Source organism: Fundulus heteroclitus, unplaced genomic scaffold (assembly GCF_011125445.2).
Source record: "Fundulus heteroclitus isolate FHET01 unplaced genomic scaffold, MU-UCD_Fhet_4.1 scaffold_43, whole genome shotgun sequence".
Classification (NCBI taxonomy): Eukaryota; Metazoa; Chordata; class Actinopteri; order Cyprinodontiformes; family Fundulidae; genus Fundulus; species Fundulus heteroclitus.
In genome coordinates, this window is record NW_023396846.1 from 2513545 (window position 1) to 2538876 (window position 25332).

The following is a 25332-nucleotide window of genomic DNA, read 5'->3' on the forward strand; positions in this document are numbered from 1 at the left end:
ACCCTAGCCTGCCTCACTGTAGGTTTAGCTCTGATCAGCAGGGGCCTGTATGCAGGAATTAGGCAGGGGGCTGCTCTGAATGCATCTTTTATATTAGTGTAAACCAAGTCCAGAGTGTTCTCTCCCCGAGTTGCAAAATCCACATGTTGGTAGAAATGAGGGAGAACAGTCTTCATATTTGCCTGGTTAAATACCCCAGCAATGATGAAAACACCCTCTGTGTGTGCAGATTGCAGGTCGGTGATAGTCTGAGACAGCATTCACAGCCTCTTTAATATTAGCGCTGGGAGGCACATAAAAAGCAGTGATGCTAACAGTAAACTCCCTGTAGAGGTAGAAAGGTCTGCAGTTAACAGTCAAAAGCTCTATGTCCAGAGAGCAAAAGCTAGTGACATATCTGGCATTTTTACACCAAAAGTTGTTGATGTAAACACACAGCCCACCCTCTCGGGTCTTACCGCTTAGTTCGCTGTTTCTGTTGGCTCAGAATGTAGCGAGCCCCTCCAGGCTAATGCCGTTGTTTGGTATCAATGAGGTAAACCATGTCTTCGTCAGAATGAGAGCGCAACAGTTACTCAACTCCCTCTTTGAAGAGAGTTGAAGTTTTAGATTATCTATTTTGTTGTCCAGTGAGCGGACGTTGGAGAGCAAGATGGATAGAAGCGGCGGTTTGTAGGGGTTAGCTTTTAGCTTAGCTGTTAGCCCATGTTGACAGCCGCGCTTCCACCAGCTCACTACTCCTCCGGCAGGTTCTGCTCGGTGAGTCCACTGCATTGCGGGCCTCTAGGATTTGTGCCCGAAGCACTTCGGAGCCACATAAACAATTGAGAGTAGTTGTATAATTTGTAGCGTTCCCTCCGGCATATTTTTGTAGAAATACTTGCAGGTTGTCGGGAGCTGTAGCAGCTGCAGCCGCTAGGGCGAAGTATATACATTCTAAGTTAAGGAAGACATTTAGATGTTTGTTAAAAAGATGCATTAAGCCCCAGAATGACATTTGATTTAAGTATTTAGTATAAACACAATCATATTCGTTTTTTTTTTGTATTACTTATAGATTATGGAATATCTGTGATGATACGTGGCAGAAATAGGGAAAAACAAAAGGATAAACAGGAACAAATACTTAAAAGTCATAAACTGTCAGATGCAACCTGCCATAGAGGCAACATCAACCACTAAGTCATATGAACTGGGTTTATTAAACATTCAATCTCTGTCAGGAAAATCCCTTTTAATTGATGACTTCATTATTGACAATAATCTTGATGTTACATGGTTACATGAATCTAATGAAGCAGCTATTTTGTTGGAGTCAACTCCTCCAAACTACAATTTTCTTTGTGAGAGCAGACAGCAAAGGAAAGGTGGAGGAGTGGCAACATTGTTTAATGATTCACTAAAGTGTAAAAAGGTGTTTTTGGGAAAATTTGACTCTTTTGAACATTTGGCTCTCAAGGTAAAGAGCCGGTGCGAACTATGTTTCTGAATGTTTACAGGCCTCCTAAGTCACATCAAACTTTTGTGTTGATTTTAGTGACCTGCTGTCTGTGATATGTGTTGACTATGATTGTTTGATTATTGTGGGATACTTCAACTTTCACGTTGACAACCCTGAAAACAGAAGTGCAAAAGAACTGTGAGACACACTTAGAAACTTTGATTTAACTCAACGTGTTAAACAGTCAACACACAAACAGGGACATATTTTAGACTTAATTATCACTAAAGGTCTAAACATTTCACAGGTCAATGTAACTGATGTTGCCTTATCCGATCACTTTTCTTTTACCTTTGAAAGCATAATTTCCAGTGACTCATTTAGCCAAAGGGACATCGTAAGAAAATGCACCTTTAAGGACAATGCCACAGAAACTTTTATTCAAGCTTACTCTGCTACTTCAACCTTGGGCTGCAACTCAGTAGATGAGCTAGTAAACAACTTTCAGTCTAAAGTCTCAGACATCATTAACTGCATTGCTCCAGTTAAAGTGAAGGTTTTTTCCGGGAAGAAAAAATCTCCGTGGAGAAATGCTCCAGGAGTTAGAGGTGAAAAAAGGGAATGTGGGAAAGCTGAACGCAGGTGGAGAAATACCAGACTTCAGGTTCACTATGACATCTATAAAGAGAGACTTTATAGATATACCTTACAATTGAAAAATGCAAGAGAATCTTTCTTCTCTGAGATCATCAAGAAAAACATTAATAATGTTCGTGTCTTATTAGCCACAGTCGACAGGTTAACAAATTCTCCTGTGTCCGTGGCTTCTGAGCTCCACTCCACCAGGGCCTGCAATGAACGCTCGGTTCTGACTCCCAACGGTCCGTTCTTACTCCCAACGCTCGGTTCTGACTGCCAACGCTCGGTTCTGACTGCCAACGCTCGGTTCTGACTCCCAACGGTCCGTTCTGACTGCCAACGGTCCGTTCTGACTCCCAACGGTCCGTTCTGACTCCCAACGCTCGGTTCTGACTCCCAACGGTCCGTTCTGACTGCCAACGCTCGGTTCTGACTCCCAACGCTTTTTTACTGAAAAAAAATCCTAAAAATTAGAGGATCAGTTTGTACTTCCATATCAACACCAGAACCAAAGCTGTATCCAACTGGAACTTATCCTGACAAAATGTCCCAATTCAGCCAAATAAACTACAAAAGCATAGAGGAGATCATTCAACAGCTAAGTTCCTCCTCCTGCTGCCTTGATGTTCTCCCCACAGCTTTGTTTAAGAAAGTTTTGCCTGTCATAGAGTCTGATTTGACTCAGATAATACACACCTCCCTTCTGTCAGGTGTTTTCCCCCAGTCCCTAAAAACAGCAATTATCAAACCACTGCTGTAAAAGAACAATTTAGACAAACTTCTACTCCAGAACTACAGGCCCATCTTAAACCTCCCCTTTATCAGTAAGATTATTGAAAAAGCTGTATTTCAACAATTAAACACCTTCTTAACAACGACCAGTCGCTTTGACATTTTCCAGTCTGGCTTCCGTGCTCACCACAGTACAGAGACTGCCCTTATCAAGGTGTTTAATGACATCCATATAAATACAGACTGTGGAAGAACCACCCTGCGGGTTCTGTTGGACCTCAGTGCAGCATTTGTTACTGTTGATCACTTAATTCTGTTAAAGCGCCTGGAGAACTGGGTCGGCCTCTGTGGTACAGCTCTCAACTGGTTTAAATCCTACTTAAAGGACAGGGAATTCTTTTGTATCAGTAGGTAACTTTACATCCCAGACGACAAAAATTACATGTGGAGTTCCCCAAGGGTCCATTCTGGGTCCCCTCCTCTTCAATATGTATATGTTCCCTCTTGCTCAGATAATAAAAAACAACATCAGCTACCGTAACTATGCAGACGACACACAGCTTTACATCACCATGTCACCAGGTGACTATGAACCAGTTCAGGCACTGAGTAAATGCCTAGAAGAAATCAATGCATGGATGTTCCAAAATGTTCTTAAATTGAATAAAAATAAAACTGAAGTAATAATATTTGGACCAATAGAGGAGAGATAAAAAGTTAGCACACAGCTTCAGCTGCTTCAGCTAGGAACCACTGATCAGGCACGAAATCTGGGAGTAGTGATGGACTCAGACCTTAACCTCCAAAAGCATCTAAAGACAATTACAAGGTTGGCTTTCTATCACCCGAGGAACATTTCTAGGATTAAAGGACTAATGTCTCAGCATGATCTGGAAAAACTAATCCATTCATTTATTTTTAGTCAAATTGATTACTGCAACGGTGTTTTCACAGATCTGCCTAAAAAGTGGATCAGACAGCTGCAGCTAATCCAGAACGCTGCTGCCCGTGTCCTCACTAAGACTGAGAAAGTAGAGCCCATCACCCCAGTTCTAAAGTCCTTACACTGTCTCCCTGTATCTCAGAGAGTAGACTTTAAAATACTTGTGTTAGTTTATAAAGCCCTGAATGGCTTAGCACCTAAATACATCACAGACTTGTTATCAGTGTATCAACCCTCCAGACCACTAAGGTCTTCTAGCTCCAGCCTTCTCCGCATACCCAGAACCAGAACTAAACACGAAGAAGCAGCATTTAGTTCCTATGCACCACTTATCTGGAACAAACTTCCAGAAAATAAATTTTCCTTGCCTTGCCTATAGTCACTACCTGCTCCACCATAACCTGGCAGAGTCAAAAGAAAAAAAAAAAGACAGAAAATATTATTTGTGCACAGGCAACACCATGACTGCTCAACTACTTCCACAATCAGGACCCAGTGTTTTTGAAGGTGAAGTTGCCTGTTTGGGTTTGACTTTCTTTTTGAGAGAAATAATTTAGTTATCTCCCAGTTTCTCACAATAAAGCAGGATGAGTGGTAGGTAGTTTGTCCTTTCCATGCCCTAGTTGCCTGGTCATCCCGTCCACCAGAGTTGATTCAGCACATCCCAAACACACGCAGGCCAGAGCCCAGAGTGACAGGGAACTAGTGATGAGACAACAAGAGAATGAGATGCAGTAAGTGGGAAAAATATGGGAAAAAGTTTAATAAAGAATGAAAAACAAGAGTGCACTGAAGGACTGGATCTGACCTCAGATTGTCATGAACCAGAGACAGATGGACCCAGTATTCAACCAGACAAGATGGGTTTTAAGCAAAAACAGGATTTAATAATAAACTGGGACAGGCAATGCACAGTGGTCAAAAAGGCAGTCCAAAATCCAGTACACAAAATGGCAATCCAAAAAGGCAGAAGTACAGACAAGGCTAAGGCAAAACTCAAAATATCCCAAGGCAGGTCCAGGTCAGAAAAACAGGTAAGCAATCATACAGGGCAAGAAAATCAGGTTCAGGGATCAGGCTGGCTCAGAATCAAAAAGGCAATCAAGTCGGTATCAAACAGGGCTATCAGAAATACAACGCTGGATAAGACTCACCAAGTGGCTCGAATTGATCTGGCAGATTGCAGAGGTTTGTGACAGGACTATATAGGGGAGTGAGCAGGTGAACAGGAGTGAAGACTAATTACTGACATGGGTGGAGCTTATCAGGAACAGGGAAGTGACTGGAAGAAAACTGACACTGATTGGATGGTGACTGGAGAAGAGGAGTGACAGGGTGTTGTCTATGAGGTGAGCTGGCAGATAGCTGGCAGGTGAACTGAGTGACTGATTAAAGGCTGGATACAGAGAAGTAAACAGAGCAGGCCAAGTGAAGTGATAATAAACAAAATCAAACCACAATAAAATCCAAACTAGACCACAACAGAACCAAAACCTAACACTAAACAGAACACAAGCTATAACAGAAACCAAACAAGAAAGAACCCGAAACCAAAACTGAGCTTTAAAGCTGGAGAGTTTAACTAATAGATCAAAATAAACAAACAGTCAAAACAAAAACCCAGATCCTGACACAGATGGGAAATTTCTCAAAGACATTCTGCTGATTCTCCAAGTGTGACCTATGTGCTCACATAAGCTGCTAATGCCACTGATCTAAACCACTGCTTTATTCTTTATCTCAGCTTCAGTTCTTGACTCCATCAATGAGATTAAAGAGATCTAAACACCAGAACAATGCTTCTACTGGGACCACCAGTTTGTCTTTGGTATTTTAGGTCCAGTTTTAAGTTTGCTTAAAGCCAGAACCTTCTGCAGAGTTTATCTGTTTGCAGAGTTTCCAACCCAGTGAAGCTCTAGTTGGGATTCATCTGGTTAAATGTGTCAGATGTTTCTTTGTATGATCTACAGAACAAAATACAGTTTGATTTCTAGTTTATTTTTATTAAAACCAGCTGAGCAGCAGCTTCTTAAGCACTACTTTCTCATGTTAACATCATGTGTTGAATTGTGTGTCTGCAGCTTGTCAGGCTGTCTGGTCTCAGAGGAAGGCTGTGCTTCTCTGGTATCAGCGCTGAGCTCCAACCCCTCCCATCTGAAAGAGTTGGACCTGAGCTACAATCATCCAGGAGACTCAGGAGTGAAGCTGCTTTCGGCTGGACTGAAGGATCCACACTGGAGACTGGAAGCTCTCAGGTACGGAAGAATAAATGTATAGAGGAAATTCAGAGCAGCATTCCTTGAAGCATAATGTTAGGAAATTGGAGATAAAATGGCGCTCTACACACCATGAGGAATCCTACCATATTCCTGAAAAAGATTCTACTGTTGTATAAAAAGACCCTTGCAGAGTTAGAGGAGTATATTTTTTATTATTAATTGAGGTAAAAAAAAGAATCCTAGATTTCTCTTCAGTACAGTTGCTAAACTTACCTTGTATTTACCGGAGATGAAGTGCAGACTGCAAATTCTGTCGTGGTATGATGGCTCCCACAGTCGATTGAGATTGTCTGCCGGCATCCTTTTCATTGAAATTATCCATTTCTTTCGTCTTTCTTCATCCTTCGATTAACAAAAGAAAAGTGCATCCGACGATTTGGAATGCCTCAGTGTGCAACCGCGAGCACAAAAAGTCGTGGGCATTGTTTAGAATCCAAAAATAAACTAACTAAAAACATGCTCTAATTCACCCGTTTTGTCACGGTGGTAGGCGATAAACAGTACTGTTTTTGCCTACCAGCATGACCGGATGGAGCACAGGTGTAGCTTGTGATGTCACACGTGAACTGGTCTATGAATTACAGACCTATATCTAATCTTCTTTTCTTATCTAAAATTCTTGAGAAGGTAGTTGCTGATCAACTTTGTGAACATTTACAAAGTAATGACCTATTTGAGGAGTTTCAGTCAGGCTTCAGAGCTCATCATAGCACTGAAACAGCTCTGGTGAATGTCTGGTTTAAATTCTATCTGTCGGACAGATTCCAGTTTGTTCATGTTAATAATAAATCTTCTTCAAACTCTAGGGTCACTTGTGGAATACCACAGGGTTCAGTCCTTGGACTAATTCTCTTTACTATATATATATATATATATATATATATATACACTTTTGATTGGCAAAATGATCAGACAGCATATAATTAATTTCCACTGTAATTCTGAAGACAGCTATATTTATTCATAAATCCTGATGAATCCAATCATTACTTTGACTACAGTCATGTAATGATGACATCAAGCGCTGGATGACTTTAAATTTCCATTTTTCCATTTGCATTTTAAATTCTGACAAGACAGAAGTTGTGATCTTTGGACCAGAGTCTTGAAAAATAAACTTCTTAATCAATCACTTAATCTGGTTGGCATTAACTTGGCCTCTGGTAATAAAGTAAAAAATCTTGGTGTTATTTTTGACCAAGACATGTCATTTAAATCCCATATTAAACAGGTTTCTAGAGTTTTCTTTTTTCACCCTTCGGAATATCACCAAAATTAGAAACATTCTGTCCAGGAGTGATGCTGAAAAACTAGTCCATGCATTTGTTACTTCAAGGCTGGACTATTGTAATTCTTTACTATCAGGAAGTCCACAAAATACAGTTCAAAGTCTTCAGCTGATCCAAAATGCTGCAGCAAGAGTTCTGATGAAAATCAACAAGAGGGATCATATTTCTCCAATTTTAGCTTCCCTTCATTGGCTTCCTGTTAAATCAAGAATAGAATTTAAAATTCTTCTTCTAACGTATAAAGCTCTTAATAATCAAGCTCCATCATATATCAGAGCTCTGATTACCCCGTATGTTCCTAACAGAGCACTTCGCTGTCAGACTGAAGGTCTGCTGGTGGTTCCTAGAGTCTCTAAAAGTAGAATGGGAGGCAGATCCTTTAGCTATCAGGCTCCTCTCCTGTGGAACCAACTCCCAGTTTTGGTCCGTGAGGCAGACACCCTGTCTACTTTCAAGACTAAGCTTAAAATTTTCCTTTTTGACAAAGCTTATAGTTAGAGTGGCTTATGTTACTCTGAGCTCCTCTATAGTTATGCTGCTATATGCTTTGGCTACTGGAGGATACCAGGGTCTATTTCTTTCACTCTGCTCAGTTTTCCTTCTGTTCTCCAATTTGCATTGCTTGTTGTCCTTTCAGCTTTAAACTTTTTGTTCTCTGTCTTTTTCTCTTCATAGAAGGTACACCTGGTCTGGTGTTCTTTTAGCGGTGACATCATCCAGGGAAGGCAGATCATCCACTATTACCATATAAGACAGAAAGTACTCCTGGATCAATGTGTGCTTCTGTGCTTTCTGTGTCTCTGCTCTGTCTTTTCTAACCCCAGTGGGTTGAGGCAGATGACCGTTCATACTGAACCTGGTTCTACTGGAGGTTTTCCTTCCCGTTAAAGGGGAGTTTTTCTTTCCGTTGTCACTTTATGTTTGATCAGTATGAGGGATTGCTACACAGCCATCAAGAATGCAGACGACTGTCCACTGTGGCTCTACGCTCTTTAAGGAGGAGTGAATGCTGCTTGTCAAGACTTGATGCAACCTGCTGGGTTTCCTTAGAGAGGAGATTTTTTTTCTGAATAATCTGATGGAATTTGACTTTGGAAAGTGCCGTGAGATGAGATGTTTCATGAGTTGGCGCTATATAAATAAAATTTGATTGAATTGAATTAACACAGTCAGGAAACAGAGCCAAGAGAAAAAGAAAACACTGTACTTTTATATATTCTGGATTAACAAAGAAAGTGGAAGTAATCTTCAGAGGAGTGCAGCCACTGGTACGATCCAGTTCCTATCTACTTAAACTCCTCTCTGTGGAAACACAAAAGTAAATCTGTAAGCATGTTGGGTTTTTTTCTTTGTTTTTTTTTTCAAGATGGCGCTGCAAAGACAGCTGCCAGTCACATCGGCTGCGTCTTTTATTTCTATATTTTCTCTTCTTTATAATGTTTTTTGGAGTATTTTAATATTAGTGAATGCCGTATCAGGCACCCCGGGATTATGTGCACCGAAGAGGCATACTTTTGGTACCCCAGTGCTGTGTGTTTTGCTACTTTTGACACTCTTTGAAGCGGTAAAGGGAGACCCCTTTGGCCAAGACTCTGAACCCATTGTCTACACTCAGGCCCAGCTACTCAGAGTACGAGACTCTATACGCTGCGGCCCTGCTCACCAACATGGGGAGAAAACTGTGATACTGGCTGAGGAAACTGAGAGGCTGCAGAGGCGGCAGGACAAAGTGGAGGAAGAGTTATCTACCATCGGTTATCACGGGTAACGTGAGATCTCTCCCCCCCAAGACCAAGGAGCTAGCAGCGCTAACCCGTTTCCAAAGAAGGTACAGAGACGTTAGTATTGTGTGTTTCACGGAAACGTGACTAAATGAAACTGTAACGGACTCGACGATCTCACAAGACGGCTTTAAACTCATCTGCGCAGACAGAACCTTGGTGGAGAGTGGAAAAAAGAGAGGAGGGGGACTGGCGGTGTTTGTGAACGAGCGGTGGTGCAACGCAGCGCATGTACACATGAAGGAGCGGATTCACTGCCCGGATGTTGAAATCCTGGCAGTGAGTTTGAGACCTTATTACTTGCCGCGTGAGTTTGGCCACGTGATCTTGCTCTGTGCCTATATACCTCCATCAGCGGATGCCGCGGCTGCGTGTGAGAGGATTCACGGTGCGGTTAACAAACTGCAAACACAGCACCCCCGCGCTCTCCTGCTGATCACAGGGGACTTCAACCACCCCCCCTTCGTTCCACCCTCCCCACGTTCACCCAGTATGTCACGTGTGCTACAAGGGGAAATAAAACACTGGACCTTTTTTATGCCAACGTTAAGGACGCCTACACCTCCGCCCCCCTCCCCCCACTCAGACGCTCTGACCACAACCTCGTCTATCTGCTCCCCCATTACATTCCACTAGTGAGGAGAACAATAGCACATAAGAAGTCAGTGAAAGTTTGGTCAGATGAGGCCACTGAGAGACTGAGGGATTGTTTCAGATCCACAGACTGGAGCATGTTCCAAAGCTGTAATGGTAATGACATCAACAGCCTGACCCAATGCATCACTGACCACATGAACTTCTGTGTGGAGAGCACTGTGCCAACATGACAGCTACGGTGCTTTGCAAACAACCACCCCTGGGTGACCCCTGAGCTGGAAGTCCTCCTAAACCAGAAGAAGAGGGCTTTCCTCTCAGGAGACAAAGGGGAGCAGCGTAGAGTTCAAAAGGAACTCCAGTGGAAGATCAGGGCGGCAAAGAACTATGGGAAGAAGATGGAGGAGCAGCTGGCGCAGAACAATGTCAGAGATGTATGGAGAGGTCTGAAGAACATGTCCGGCTTCGGGCAGAAGGACAGCAGGGCTGCAGATGGTGACACCAACTTTACAGATGAATTAACCACATTCTTCACCCGTTTTGACTCCCCCCACACTGGCCCCCTCCCTGCCGTCAATCCCTGCCGTCAATGTCTCCAACCACCAGCCCCCCAGAGACCTACCATCCCCCCCATCGCCACTCTCATCAACCCCCAAACCATCCACACCTTCAGCTCTGCCTTCCTCCCCCCCTCACAGTCACACCAATGCAGGTGAGAGGGCAGCTGATGAGGCTTAAACAGATAAAAGCTGGAGGACCAGACGGCATCCCCCCGGGCTGCTGAGGAACTGTGCAGATGAGATCTGTGAGGTCCTCAGCTACACCTACAACCTGAGCCTCAGGCTGGGGGTGGTGCCCACCCTGTGGAAGACCTCCTGTGTGGTACCGGTTCCCAAAACACTGCACGCCAGGGAACCGGCCCACTTCAGACCAGTTACCCTGACCTCTTACCTGATGAAGACCATGGAGCGCCTCATCCTAGCTCACCTGCGCACCGTGGTGAGCCCCACCCTGGACCCGCTGCAGTTTGCCTATCGGCCCAACATCGGAGTAGAGGGCGCTCACCCACCTGGAGACCACCGGGAGCGCTGTGAGAGTCATGTTCTTTGACTTCTCCAGCGCTTTCAACACCATCAGACCGGTGCTGCTGAGAGCGAAGCTGGTGGACGCTGGGGTGGACAAACATCTAGCTGACTGGACCATCAACTACCTCACTGACCGCCCTCAGCACGTGCGGCTGAATGGCTGTCAGTCAGAGGTGCCACTCTGCAGCACCGGGGCCCCCCCAGGGGCACCGTTCTTTTTTTTCTTTTTTTTTTTTTCCCAGTGTCCTGTCTAGCAATGTGGCAATAAGAATTGATGTCTCAATGCCAAATAGAGCTCGACAGATTTTGCTTTCACAAGTGGAGCAAACAGCTTACGCCATTGTGCTCCGCTTGATTTGTGCATGTAAATAGCTTTATTGTGATTCCTGCAGGGAGAATTTCAAATTATATGGACACTACAATGGGAAAGTAGGAGAGTAAAGGAAGAACAAGAAGAGAGAAAAAAGAAAGAGAAGAGGTGAAAGAAAGAATAAGATAAGATAAAAGGGAGAGAATGATAAAACATCCTCTGTCTGCTCCGTCACCTGAAAAGAGACGCAAAAAGAACAGCACAACTAAAAGACATAAAGCAACAGATGCAATCGAGTAACACCTTGACGCCATTGCTAAATCATATGTATTATTATTTAAGCTGACATGTAAATGGTAAATGGTAAATGGACTGAACTTATATAGCGCTTTTCCAGTCATGTTGACCACTCAAAGCGCTGTACACTATAGCCACATTCACCCAGTCGCTCTCACTAACGCACACACATTTATACACCGAGACGCAGCTCGGTAGGCAACTTGGGGTTAAGTGCCTTGCCCAGGGGCACATCGACATGTGGCAGGGGGAAGCTGGAATCGAACCCACAACCCTCAGATTGCCAGACGACTACTCAACCCACCAAGCCACAGTCGCCCAATGTGTAATGTGATACCTGAAAAAAGAAAGTGAAAGTAAATAAATAAATAAATTACAGGCTTTCTGTATATAAGTGAACACTTAATAACTGGAACCCTGCACCTGTGGGAGTTTGTGAGAGTGCACTAGTTTAGGTGAAAATTATCCAAAAGGAAATAGCTTGATAGTGGTTGTGGAGAACCAAAGACCCGCCTTCCCCGAGCACAGAGGCAGGGGTCAGGGGACCCATAACCCCGGACTCCCAAATGGTCCCCCAAAGCAGTGCGCCCAAGAGGGGCCATCACAGGAAATCTGCAACCCCCCCCCCCCCGAGGAAAGAGGAGAGACGACCCCGAGGAAATCCCCCAGCCACCGCAATGCCGAAGCCCCCAAGAGCCGTGGGGACGAGCCCGTGGGCTCCGCCAGCAGCCAGCCGCGCTGAAGTGGTCCCGGCCATGGGCCCTGAAAGCCAGAGGCCACCGGGGCGCCCCGCCCCCTACGGCGGGGGCCCCGGCCGCCCCCGCAAAGCCGCCACCGGGAATGGGCCGGCACCCACCCGGGAACCCGCCCCAAACCCGAGGACTGTCAACGCACCAGACCATGCCCCCCTACCAGCTCAATATGAATGTGCGTTGTGAAAATGTTTGGAGTGAAAGTGTCTAAAATGCATGATAAAATTGGGGAGAGGGACGTCACCAGAAAGTGGCAACCTCCAGTAACGCCCCCTCCCCAAGGACCTACATGTGTGGTGGCGTGATGGAGCAGGCAGAGGGAGGGGTCCGGGGATGGGGAGCAAAGGACTGGGGAGCCAACCCAGGGAGCCAGCTCCACTACTGACTCCAAAAGGCACCCCCGCTCCCCAAAAGCCCCACCCGGAGAAAGGGTCCCCTCCAGCGGCACCACCATAGCCCGGGGGCCGGGGAGAGGCCGCAGGGCCCGCCAGCCAACCACCCACCAGTACCAACACCTCCACCCCCCCCAGCCTACCCACCAAGCCTACTGGCTTTTTAAAAAAAAAAAAAAAAAAAAAAAAAAAATATATATATATATATATATATATATATACATATATATATATATATATATATATATATATATATATATATATATATATATATATATATATATATATATATATATATATATGTATATAAATAAACAAATAAATTAATACGTTGGGGGACCCTGGCCAGCCAGCCCGCACGAGCCATCCCAACCCCCCCCCCCAGGCGAAGCCCGCATCGGGAGACTACACGGACCAGGACCGGGACAGGGGGCCGGACACAAGCCCACCAGAATGTCCACCCCAAAGTCCCTCCCCCCAACCCGTAGACTTAACCCCTCCCCAACACTAATATTCAAACATCTCACCGTACATTCGACAGTAGACATCTACGCTGGGTTAGTCCTTACTTCCCCTCCTTCCCCTCCCCCCACTAGCAGAATGCCGATCCAGAGAAGGGGAAGAGCATCTGCCCTGAGATGTTAATGACCATGCCCCCCTACCAGCTCAACAGGCCCCGAGGCCCCCCAGCGCACCAGAGGCCCCGTGCAGGGGCAGACAACCGGGCGCGCGCCGGCCCAGACCCCAAGCGGCACACCCGCCGTAACCGGAACCCCCGAGGCCCCGCCGGGGCCCCCGCCCGAGGGCGGCGTGCCCCAGGGACCCCAGGCCCCCAGACCCACCCAGGACTCACCCAGTGACAGCACAGCTACCAGGTCAGTAACCCACGTCCGTCACCTCGTAGCTCCCCAAGAGAGCCGCAAGCAGTGCTGTAGGCCACCGTAGGCCTCCCAAGCCCCTCCCAGATGGGGGCAACAGACCCTGGAGTCAGACCAACCAAGCGCCCCACTCCAAGTGCCCCCAGAGCCCCAGGAACCCCTCCACCCAGCCACTGCGCCCTGCAGGAAGCAACCCGCCGTCCCCCATTCCACTAAGTGATGGTGCTAATCAAAGGAGCCCAAAGAGATCGATCAGATGTGGATGCAGATGCTGTCTCAAGATTAATATGATCCAACAAAAGATGTCTATACTGATTGATACTGAGATTTTTCTTACTTTTCCAATTCATGAGGATAGTTTTCTTTGCGATACATAATGCAATGAAAACCATGTAAACTATTTTATTCCCCAGAGGGCTTTCCTCAAAATTACTGAGCAAGCAAACTGATGGGGAAGGTGAAATTTTACAACTCAAGCACTTTGATAAGTCCTTACATATCTGTGTCCAGAACCTCTGGACTGGTGTGCATAATCATAACGCATGAATATAATTATCAGGATGATTGCCTATGCAGTGTGGACAGATATTAGATTGTGCCAAACCCATCTTGAATAATCTTTGTCCTGTGTAGTGTACTCTGTGAAGGATTTTGTATTGTATTAGTTGTAAATTGGTGTTTCTAGTCAATTTGAAAGTTCTTAGACATATCTGAGCCCAGAAGTTTTGTTCAAAGCTAACTGATAAATCCTCTTCCCATTTCAAAATAGGAAGAGATATTGAATCATCTATTTTAGTCAATGTCCTGTATGATTTGGACAGTAGTTTGGGGGGGTTTAAATCTAGGAACTCTAATATATTAGTTGGAATTTGTAAACCACCTTTAATATGCTTAAATTTATTTCTAATTATAGATTTAAGTTGTTCATATTCCAAAAATTTATTTTTACTGATGCCATATTGCATATTTAGTTTGGAAAAATTGATGAACTTGGTTCCATCAAGTAAATGTTCCAGATATTCAATACCTTTATTCTTCCAGTATGTAAAGTTTATCATTTATTATTTTGTAGGATGTCAGGGTTATTCCAGATAGGTGTACAACTGCATGGGATAAGGGATGACTTTGTCATTTTAAGAAACTCCCACCATGCTGTCAGAGTAGAGCTGATATTGATATTTTTAAAGCATGTATGCCGTTTTATATTTGAGCTAATAAACGGCAAATCTGAAATCGTGATATTATTGCATATTTTCTGTTCTATATCTATCCAGGGCTCTTCTAAAGGATTATGTTTTATCCATTTAAGTTAGGCAGATCTAGTCCACCTCTGTCTTTAGTTTTCTGTAGCGTCTTTAAGCTGATACGGGGTGGTTTATCTTTCCAAAGAAATTTAGTGATTGAAGAGTCTATAGATTTAAACCAGTCAGATGATGGTTTATTGGGGATCATTGAAAATAAGTAATTTATTCTAGGTAATACCATCATTTTAATCGATGCTACCCTACCCATGAGTGAAATTGGAAGCGATTTCCATCTATCCAGGTCATCTTCTATCTTTTTTAAAAGTGGGATGTGATTAGATTTTACTAAATCTGCAAGTTTACACGACACAGTGATACCCAAATATGTAATATTTCCTGATCGCAAATGTAAATCTAGGGGGTTTTGGAAAGAGCAATTAATTGGCAGTACCGTAGATTTAGACCAGTTTATTGAGTAATCTGAAACCTTTGAGAAGGATTCTAGTAATCTAATTACTTGAGAAAGGGAAGAGTTTGAGTGCTGAAGATAGAGTAATAGATCATCAGCATAAAGGCTAATCTTATGCTCTATATTCATGCATTTTATACCTTTAATAACCTTTGTTTGTCTAATTGTTGCTGCTAGAGGTTCAATAAAAATGGCAAAAAGTGAGGGGGAAAGCGGGCATCCTTGCCTAGTGCCCCTCTGGAGACAAAAGCTGGAAGATGTTTGATTATTTGTCCTGACACAGGCTGTAGGAGAGCTGTATAAAACTTTTAACCAATTTATTAAAAAAATTGCCAAAACCAAATTTATGCAGAGTAGCGAATAAAAAATTCCAATTTACTCTATCGAATGCTTTTTCTGCATCTAAAGACATTATCATAGTTTTATTATTTGTAATGTAGGAATAATTTATTAAATTAAGTAATCTGCATGTGTTTGTGGATGACTGTTGTCTTCCTCTGATAAAACCAGTTTGGTCTGGGTGGATTATGAAAGGAGTGGCTTTGTCTAATCTTTTTGCAAAAGCTTTACAGAGTATTTTAATATCTACGTTGATTAAGGATATGGGACGATAGCTGGTGGGAAACATAGGATCTTTGCCTGGCTTAAGCAGAAGACTGATGGTGGCAGAGTTCATATTAGCTGGAAATCTGCCATTTTCCTGAATTTCTTGCAACATTCTGTGAAACGTTGGTGCCAGAATATTCCAGAACTCCTTATAAAACTCAGTTGGGAATCCATCTGGACCTGGAGCCTTTTTATTGGGTATGCTTGTTAAAGCTTCCTTAACTTCAGCTGTTGTCAGCGGTGAGTCCAGTGTCGTTCTTTGGTTATCTGATAGTTTAGGAAGTGTAATTTTTTTCCAGAAATTGCTTGAATGGCTGTCAGTCAGAGGTGGCACTCTGCAGCACCGGGGCCCCCAGGACACCGTTCTGTCTCCGTTTCTTTTCACCCTCTACATCTCATACTTTACTTACAACACGGACAGCTGCCACCTTCAAAAGTTCTCTGATGACTCGGCCATTGTGGGCTGTGTGTCTGAGGGGAACGAGCTGGAGTACCGGTCGGTCATCATGGACTTTGTGGACTGGTGTGAGAAAAACCATCTGTGCTTAAACACCAGTAAAACCAAGGAGATGGTGATGGACTTCAGGAGAAGACCCCCACCCCACTCACCTGTGAACATCCAGGGGCAGGACATAGAAACTGTGGAGAGTTTCAAATACCTGGGTGTTCACGTCAACAATAAGCTAGACTGGACTCATAACACAGACGCTCTGTATAAGAAGGGCCAGAGCCGCCTCCACCTCCTGAGGAGGCTGAGGTCCTTTGGAGTGAGCAGGCCCCTGCTTAAGACCTTTTTGGATCCCAGTGCTTTAAAATCAGTAAAACGTTTAACATTCATTATTAAAAAGTCTAAAAATATTTGCCAACATGCCATTCTAATAAAATATAAATTAACTAGATTCTCCTTATACATCGTTGATAGAGTTAAGTTTAATAACTCTTTGATTCTGGAAAGAAAGCCAACACAAACAAGTTTTTTAGACTCTTCTCAAAGAGACAGAGGGCAGAAGAGCCAGAAACGTGAGGTCGTTTTCATCACAGTCTCGGCTCTATCTGCGCTGGTTACCTCTGTCCCTTTTCCTTTATTATCAGACATCAAAGAAGTGGCAGGCGGAGTCAGGGGTTCACAACATGGGGGTAAGAAACAAAACAAAAGGCAAGGGGGGTTTTACAACATGGGGTTGGCACACACAGAGGTGTAAGATTAACATATATAGCAAGAGACTCTTGGTCTAGGAGAACCATCTGTTTCTCCTGCGTGAAGTTAAAACAGTAGAACAGTCCTTAATAAAAAGATAAAAAGAAAATGATTACATTCACATTTCTTCTAACAATCATTATACTTTGAAAGCTACCTGCCTCATTATCTCCCTACTTGTTGATTGAATGAAAATCATTTTAAATCTAGATCAGCCAGAGTTAAGAATCATTTTGGTCGTAACTTTATTCAGTTTTTATTTTATCACATTTGTGGAGCAAAATCTGGAGCTGCTGAGATTTGGTTCCCTTCTTTCCCTTTGACTCCAGACTAGATGATCCAGGTACGGAGCTGAAAGCAGCAGCTCAGAGTTCATGTGTGATTATGGAGAAAATGTCACATCATTCATGGTTACTTTTCCTCCAAGATGGCAGGAGGTTTTTGTGATGAGAGGTGAAAACGTGTTAAATGTGTTCAAAAAAACACAAATGGTTAAAATATGTAAAAGACAAAATAAAACTGTAACTGCTTTTCTGAATAAGTGGAAATGTTTCAGTGACAGGAAGGAAGAAACAGGAGGAGGATGTTCAACATTTAGAAAAGATTATCTAACATGCAGAGAAATAAGTAGAGAAACTGATCTAGAATATGTAGTAATAGAGAGAATAATAAATGAGGTTAATTAATTATAGTTAACTATTATAATCCTTGTAAAAAGTTAGATCTGAACCAGTCAATGCAGATTAAAGGTGGAGATAATCAGAAATATGTGGTGACTTTAATGCACATGGAATATCCATCCATCTAACAATGATCCAATTACTAATTACTACCTTTAGTTTTATTGCATCAGTAACATCACTGCAGGTTCCCAACGCCTATTGAACACATTCATTTAAAGTCTGGTCCAGTTGGTTCTTCTCTCCATTTGGTACCTGGCCCAAACTTTCAGCACCACCAGTTGTAGGATGGAGGTTCTGCCTTCAACCAATCAGTTGTTCTGCATTTCAAGGCTGCAGTGAGCAGCAGATTGAGAGGTAGAACTTTGTTGGTCCCTCTGACCGTCTAAGGTGAGACCCAACAATGCAGAACTGGGTTCTGGTGATATGCTGGCTTTGAAAGCTGCTTTAAAGCCTCAGATCCATCCATTCAGAACACATCCAGCTTGGATGAGGACCATGTAGCCTAGATTTTAGGTTTTCAATAGGTGAGGCGTGCCTCCCCTGGGGGGCCCCAGAGAGTTGCAGGGGAGGCACGAAGAAATATAAGAAAGTGATGCCGCTCAACTCTGTGAAACTGGTCATCAGCATCTGAACGGGCTGCACGATCAGTTCTGAGAGTATTTTGGAGAGGAGCCACTGTGAAACCAGTGGGTCAGAAACCCCTTCTCTTTCCCACCCACATTCCGTGATGAACTGAACATCCAAGAGGAGGAGGCTCTTGTTGAGCTCAGCTCAAATGTGGACTTAAAACAGAGACTGGTGGAAATGCTGATTATGGAATTCTGGTTGAGTGCTCACCTTTCACAGCAACAGGTTTCTCATCTCAGTGCTGACCAGACAAATTTGTTTATTGCTCTCGTCTGGGCACTCTGGTGCGTAATTACCAAGCTGAAGGATCAGTTTAAAGTGTTTCTCTGAGTGTTTCGTTTGTTGTCGGGATGGTTAGAATAATGACTTTCTGCTTCACTTTTAGCTTACTAATAGTCTTTATTGGGGAATCCTACAGGAAATATAGCAATTTTTATGGATGGCAACCCCAGAGTTGATGAGTAAAGGCGCAGCTTTTCAAGCTCAAAATCAGAGATAGTTTAACAATGCCAGAGGGAAATTACTTAGAATGAATGAGCTCTGAACCCATACCCTTAGCATGAAAGACAGGACCCTTAACCACTGTGCTAAACAACAGTTCCTCAGTGGCTGTAGAAAAAAAGTCAGCATAATTTATACTAATGATATCAGTTTGAGGCGGTGAGGTGGGCAGATTTTACCCCCATTGGTGCGCTGCATGTGAGGAATAAACAGTGGGAAAAATGCATAAATAAATAGTGTAAAGGGTCCTTTAGAGGGAAGAGGAGGAATAATGAGTCTGAGCTGAAGCCCCTGATGTTACAAGTTCCTTAAAATTACCCTTAAAAGTCCACACCTAAATTAAATTTAACGTAATTATGCTCACCTGAATTAAAGAGCAAGGCAGCATTCCATTGAAGCACCGCTGGTTCTGTGTCGTTAAAAACAAAATAGCATGAAACACAGCTACTGACTCTCCTATTTACTTTAATTGGGACATTTTGGTACGAGTGGAAGGACATTAAACGTAGTGATTCACGTTTTGAAGGCTGGCCGCTGATAAAAGCACCTGGGTCTGAGGGAAGGGAGGAGAGAGGAGCAGTAAGAGCGTTGAGGCACAGAAACATAGCGCATTTAGTTAATATAATGCAGAATTAATAAAACCAAACTTGTTATTTGACATGCAAAGAGGAAGCGTTCCTGACGACTTGGACTCTAATTCATCCCAAAAAGGTAACAATAAGCGCAGCACCTCAGTGGCTTAAAGTATTGGCTTGGCCGCTACAATTATTATTCATCTGGCTCAAGTGACTTGCTCTAACTTTTTTTTAGTGAGGGCTAAATCCATAAACAAAGGGCCACACTAGAGGTGCCATATTGCCACATGGATACTGTGTAGGGTGACCATATTTTCATTTGGGAAAAGCAGGACACCTTTGAGCGGGGGGGGGGGGGGAATCTCTGTTCCCATGCATAGAGATGTATGTGGCATAGGGCTGGGCGATATAGAAAAAAAGCTTATCGATCAAAAAACAAAAGGAATATTGATCGATATCGATAATTATTGAAAATATTTAAAACCATATTTTATGTGCAGCTCTGCCTGCCATTTTATGATATTGCTAAATGATTTGATTTAAAGAACACAAACACAGAATTCCAATTACATCTTTATTCAACCACCTTTTTTAACCATAACAGATTTTTTTTTTTTTAAGAAAAATAACTTAACTTTATATCGCGGATCAAGAGTGGCAGGTTATTGTTTGAAGCCAGGTTTTTCAGCTGCAGAGAACAGCAGCATATCCATCACTATGAAGCACGTTACTGCATGCGTTATGTCCTTATGCCGCTTGGACGCTTTGTCATTTTATTACAAAGAAGGGAGCCCAGTTTAGCTGCTATACCTGCTTTGTTTTGGAAGAAGTTACAGAACGCGACGACGACGAGGCGCATCTCGCGGGGCCGCGCAGCTCGCGCTGCTGCGGGTGTGAGCGGCTGAGCGGCTTACGTGATGAATACTGGTGGGTTGCGTTACCAGACTCTGCTTTTACCGGTTCCTTGCAAGTTTTACAAATCACTGTTGTTTATTTCTATCAGGCTGGCGAACTAGTAAAACCTCGTTTTGGGACCGTTTCCTCCGCCGCTACTTGCTGCAACATATTCACATGCTCTGTGTTGTGGTTTGAGAGGGCGGCGCTTAGTGACGGCGTGCCGACTGTAGCAAGGAAGTAAAACTGTCTATCGAACTTTTTATCGACCCTATTTTTTCCTATCACGCCCCACGTCTATCGATCGATAGATATTGTTATCCACGCTATCTATCTTCTGATTAAGAACAGGGCTGCCCGCACTGACGCGGCTCAGGGATTACGTCACACGCAGCGCTGTGCGCAGTGCCCTAGTGCCTGTCAATTTAATGGTCCAATGAAGGTAATTTAAAAAGCAGGACATTTCCTCACTTTCTAAAAAAAACCCGGGACGCCCGGGACAGGACGTGAAATACGGACATGTCCCGGGAAATACGGACGTTTGGTCACCCTAATACTGTGTGTATTTCTAAGTCAGCTATAATGTGAAGAACATTGCAGTCAGTGGGAGCAGTGTTGCTGTCATTTGATTGAAGGATGGCTGACATGTCAGCAGAAAGTTTGGTGGTTAAGACACAAAGGACTTCACAGAGATGCTGTCAGTCATTCTGCTTCTCAGTCTGCTTTTGTTCTGATTTAACAGAGAAAATCTTTGTTCACATCTGGATGTTGAGCCCAACAGGCTCATCATTGTTTCTGCGTGGCGTCTCATCAAAGGAAACATGGCATTATCCAAACTCTGAAATAATTCAGGGAGGGAGAGAAGCTGATGTTGACTCTGCAGAGAATCATCACATTGCATTTCAATCAGTTCTAACTGCAGACTCTCTTCCACTTCCTCTGCATCCACCAGGAAGGAGGTGGAGAACAGCTGGATTTGTTTTTCAGTGACAGAAAAGTCTTGAAGACGCTGGTTGAATTCTGTCACCAGAGCATGCAATCACAGACACATATTTCTCCTTTTTAGCAGAAAGGTCGGCCTTTGAAAAAGCAGATGTGATTTCAGACAGAGCAGGGAAGTGTGCAGCATTAAAGCCTCGTAGTTGTGTCTCAAAGAGGCGGAGCTTTACCCAGAAGGCTTTCGGGTGTGCATAGAGGTGTGGCACCAGCTGTTCTTTGCCTTGTAGCTTCTTGTTCAGTGTTTTCAGATGATGCGTAAGATCAACTAAAGATGCCAGGTCTGCCAGCCACAGAGGGTCACTTAGTTCATGAAGAGGTCGGCCCTTCTCTTTTTAAACCTGCTCCATTTCTGATCTCAGCCAATCAAAGCGCTGCAGCACAGAGCCGCGGCTGAGCCAGCGCACATCAGAGTGGTAGAGTACATCCCCGTATTCAGCATCCACATCAGAGAGGGAGAGTACATCCCCGTATTCAGCATCCACATCAGAGTGGTAGAGTACATCCCCGTATTCAGCATCCACATCAGACAGGAAAGCCTGAAATCCTCCATCCTACAGTCCTCTAGCTCCAGTTATGGTGACAGTTTTTCCATCAGTGTTCATTACATACTTCAGCTGGACAGTCTTGGCACACAGTGCTTCTTGGTGGATTATACATCCTAACAGCTTCACCTCCGCTCTCTTTTACCTTGGTACACACCAACCATGCCGTTCCTTTGGGCTCGCCCGTCATGGCCGGAGCTCCACCCGTTGTTGCTTCACAGAGCTTGTGCCATTTAAGCTCCATCTTTTCAGCTGCCTCTGACACAGCTTAAAAAATAGCTTTTCCTGTCGCTCTGCCTTTTAGGCTCATCATATCAAGCAGCTCCTCCCTACAGCTAAAATTATCATCTACTCCCCTCAAATAAATGAACAGTAGCTCGGTGTCTGTGTCATCTGTTCTCTCATCAATGCTATGGAGTAAAAATCAGAAGCACAAGCCTCGTCTCTCAGCTGAAGTTTGGAGTTAGCAGATAAGTCCTGGATTCTCCACACACCTGTATTTCTGGATGCGCTCACATTGTTGAAATCCGCCACTTTTTCTGGCCACATTGTTTCTGTGACTTTGATGAGGCTCTGCTTTATGAAATCACCGTCTGAAAACGGTTTGCTGTGCTGGGCAATAAGTTTAGTGACTTCATAACTTGCTGTTGTGGCGTTTTCCTGTTTTTTGTTAGAATAAAAAAACTGCTGTTGAGCTTGCAGGCTAGCTGCCATTAGCTTGACTTTCTGTGTTGGTTTGGCAGCGGTGTACGATGTGTAGCTCTGATGTTTGGTGTCATCGTGCCGACGGACATTATACTCTTTCATCACAGCAACATCTTCATTACACATTAAACAGACACACTTTCTGTTGATTTCTTTGAAAAAATACAAATTTTGCCACCGTCTTTGAAATCTTCTTCACTCACTTGATATTTTGCGTTTCTTCAGTGCTGCCATCTCTGGTGACTCACGGTAGCTTTTATTTGCTTAATTTCGTTTCTGTGGCTCCATCTAGAGTTCAAACTGAGAAGTGCAGCAGAGTTGAGCTCAAGCTTCTTGTGCGGCCATATTCAGTTATATTTTCAGAATTTGCTGCGGGCCAATAAAAAGTGGACAAAGGGCCACAGTTGGCCCGCAGGCCGTAGGTTGGACAGCCCTGCTTTCTACCTTGTGTCAAGTGGTGATTTAGTCTGTGCCTCATTAGTCCAGTGTTCAGTGTTTAGTGCTAAAACCTGATACCGTGCAGAGATCCCAGATAATACTTTGAAGGAAACATTGAAGAGATTGATAGAACCCAGAGCCACTCACTTCATTTGTGAGGATTAAAGGGCTACAACCAGAACACATCCAGCTTGGCTCAGAACCAGAACACATGGCTGTGATCTGCTATGTGGGTTCTGCAGGTTCTCCAGCATAAACTGGGTTATTTGGGTCCATCTTTGCTGTATTTCCTGGAGTTCTGAAGAACCTCATCATTATTCTCCACTTAAACTATCTCCATGTGTCTGAATTTGTTGTCAGATGAGCTTCAGTGCAGATTGTCTCCCAGTCCTCTTCAGAACAAACTGGGCCCGGTTCTTCCTCCCATCTCTGCTGAATTGCTCCAGAGTTCTGCTGCTTCATGGACCCAAAAATACTGTAGAAGATCCAAGATATTTCTTTGCTGCTCTTCCTACCTGGACATCAATCACAGCTTCTCAATGGGAGCTGGAGCTCTGATTTTACTCCTGATGTGACATCAGGGAGGATCTGAGCTGAGAGCATCTAAAATGATCAGTGTTGGCAGTTTATCTTCACTTATAAGTTCTTTAAATATTTTAAACTGGCTGTTTGCAAACAGTTGAAGAATGTAATGAAGTTTATATTCTGCCCATTTTTAAACTAATATCCAGGTTATTTGGAGCAAAAGGTCTTCATGTAGGGGCTGGACAGTGGCACAGTGGGTAGCACTGTTGCCTTGCAGCAAGAAGATTCAGGGTTCAAATCCAACCCTGAGTATTTCAATTTGAAAAACTCACACAGAAAGAATGTGAAAATTAAAAGGATTTATTGACACAATAATTTAAGACTTTGGCGCTCAGACCTCGGCAGGAACATTAATGCTGAATTGTACTTTAATATGCATAAGTAGATGTATGAGAACAGGGATGTTCCCCCCAGGTCTAAAACTGGTGGTGGAGTGGAGATAGAAGGAGTTTGTTCAGTCCATATGATAATCTGTTTAAGATAGATGTCCAACTTGATAAACACGGTTTTGCATGAACTGTCCATGATGAGCAAGCTTGAAGCGACTGTGGAGAGGAAAAACTCCCCTTTGGGAAGAAACCTCTGGCAGAACCGGGCCCAACATGGTGGTCTTCTGCCGGACCAGTAATGAGGGGAAGAAAATGCTGAAGATTGGGAGAAACTCTGATGTGTTGAGGATGGAGGAACATCATGGAGCTAGATGAACTCGGCTAGAATGGTGGAGAAGGGGCTGGAGGTGGGTTGAATCGGCATCTGAATCGAAATCCGACATCATATGATGCTGTTGCGCTTGCTGTTTAGCAGGCTGAGACATGGATTTGAAGTTGCTTTTAAGATGAACGCGGGATCCTGATTGGGCTTCGTGGAGGTTTGGTTCGAAGCTGATTGGCTCATGTCAGAGGCGGACCGGCCTCTGATTAGATGGAGGTAGGTGACGAGTTTCTTCAATTGAACTTCTGCTTTAGCTTCATTTCAATCTGAAAAACTGAATGTGAAAATTAGAAGGATTTATTGACACAGTAATTTAAGACTTTGGCGCTCAGACCTCGGCAGGAACATTAATGCTGAATTATACTTTAATATGCATAAGTAGATGTATGAGAACAGGGATGTTCCCCCCAAAAATTGCCGAGGTCAGAGCATTTGAATGCGCATAAGCCAGAGTAATTAAAAACAAAGAATGACAAAATGAGTGATTGAACTACCAGGAGGTTTGCAAACAGCTTACCAAGTCAGCTGTTGTTAGGAAGGCCTGACGGGAGACTGTTGCAGTAAAAGCTTACCCAGAGTACAGTGAGATGAATGGGAGATGATGATTAAGTGAATGAGAGGGTAAAAGTTTGCGTGATCAGGATGCGTTCTTGCTGATGCGTTTCTTGCTGATGCGTTTCTTGCGGATGATGCACATAAATAAACGAGTGATCATGACAAGATGCAAGACAGGTGACAGGACACATGATAGATGCATGACAGGATGCATAGGAGAATGCATAACGGAATGCATGAAGGAACGCATGACAAGACGCAGGACCAGACGCGACACCGAGTGATCATGATGAGATGCAAGACAAGTGACAGGACACATGACGGGATGCAACGGATGCATAACAGGATGCATGACAGAATGCATGAAGGACGCATGACATGACGCAAGACCAGACACGACCAGACGCACAAGAAATGCATGACAGAATGCATTACAAATATGAGGAATGCATGAAAGGGTACCCGACAGGGTGTATGATAGGTAAAAACACAGTTCTGCAATTAATATGAATGAGTTTGAACCACCACCAGTATTTGTAGTTGAATTACCTTAGAGGCAAAGAGAGCGTTGAGCAGCAAGAATTGACG

General features: G+C 43.8%; 1 protein-coding gene across 1 annotated transcript in view; it reads left to right on the plus strand.

Annotated features, from left to right (window-relative positions):
• Positions 1-25332, plus strand: part of LOC118560419 (NACHT, LRR and PYD domains-containing protein 12-like) — an 88957-nt gene that overhangs the window by 14796 nt on the left and 48829 nt on the right. The window contains 1 exon segment of the mRNA XM_036131406.1: positions 5837-6010. Within this exon segment, the coding sequence (XP_035987299.1) occupies positions 5837-6010 (174 nt within the window).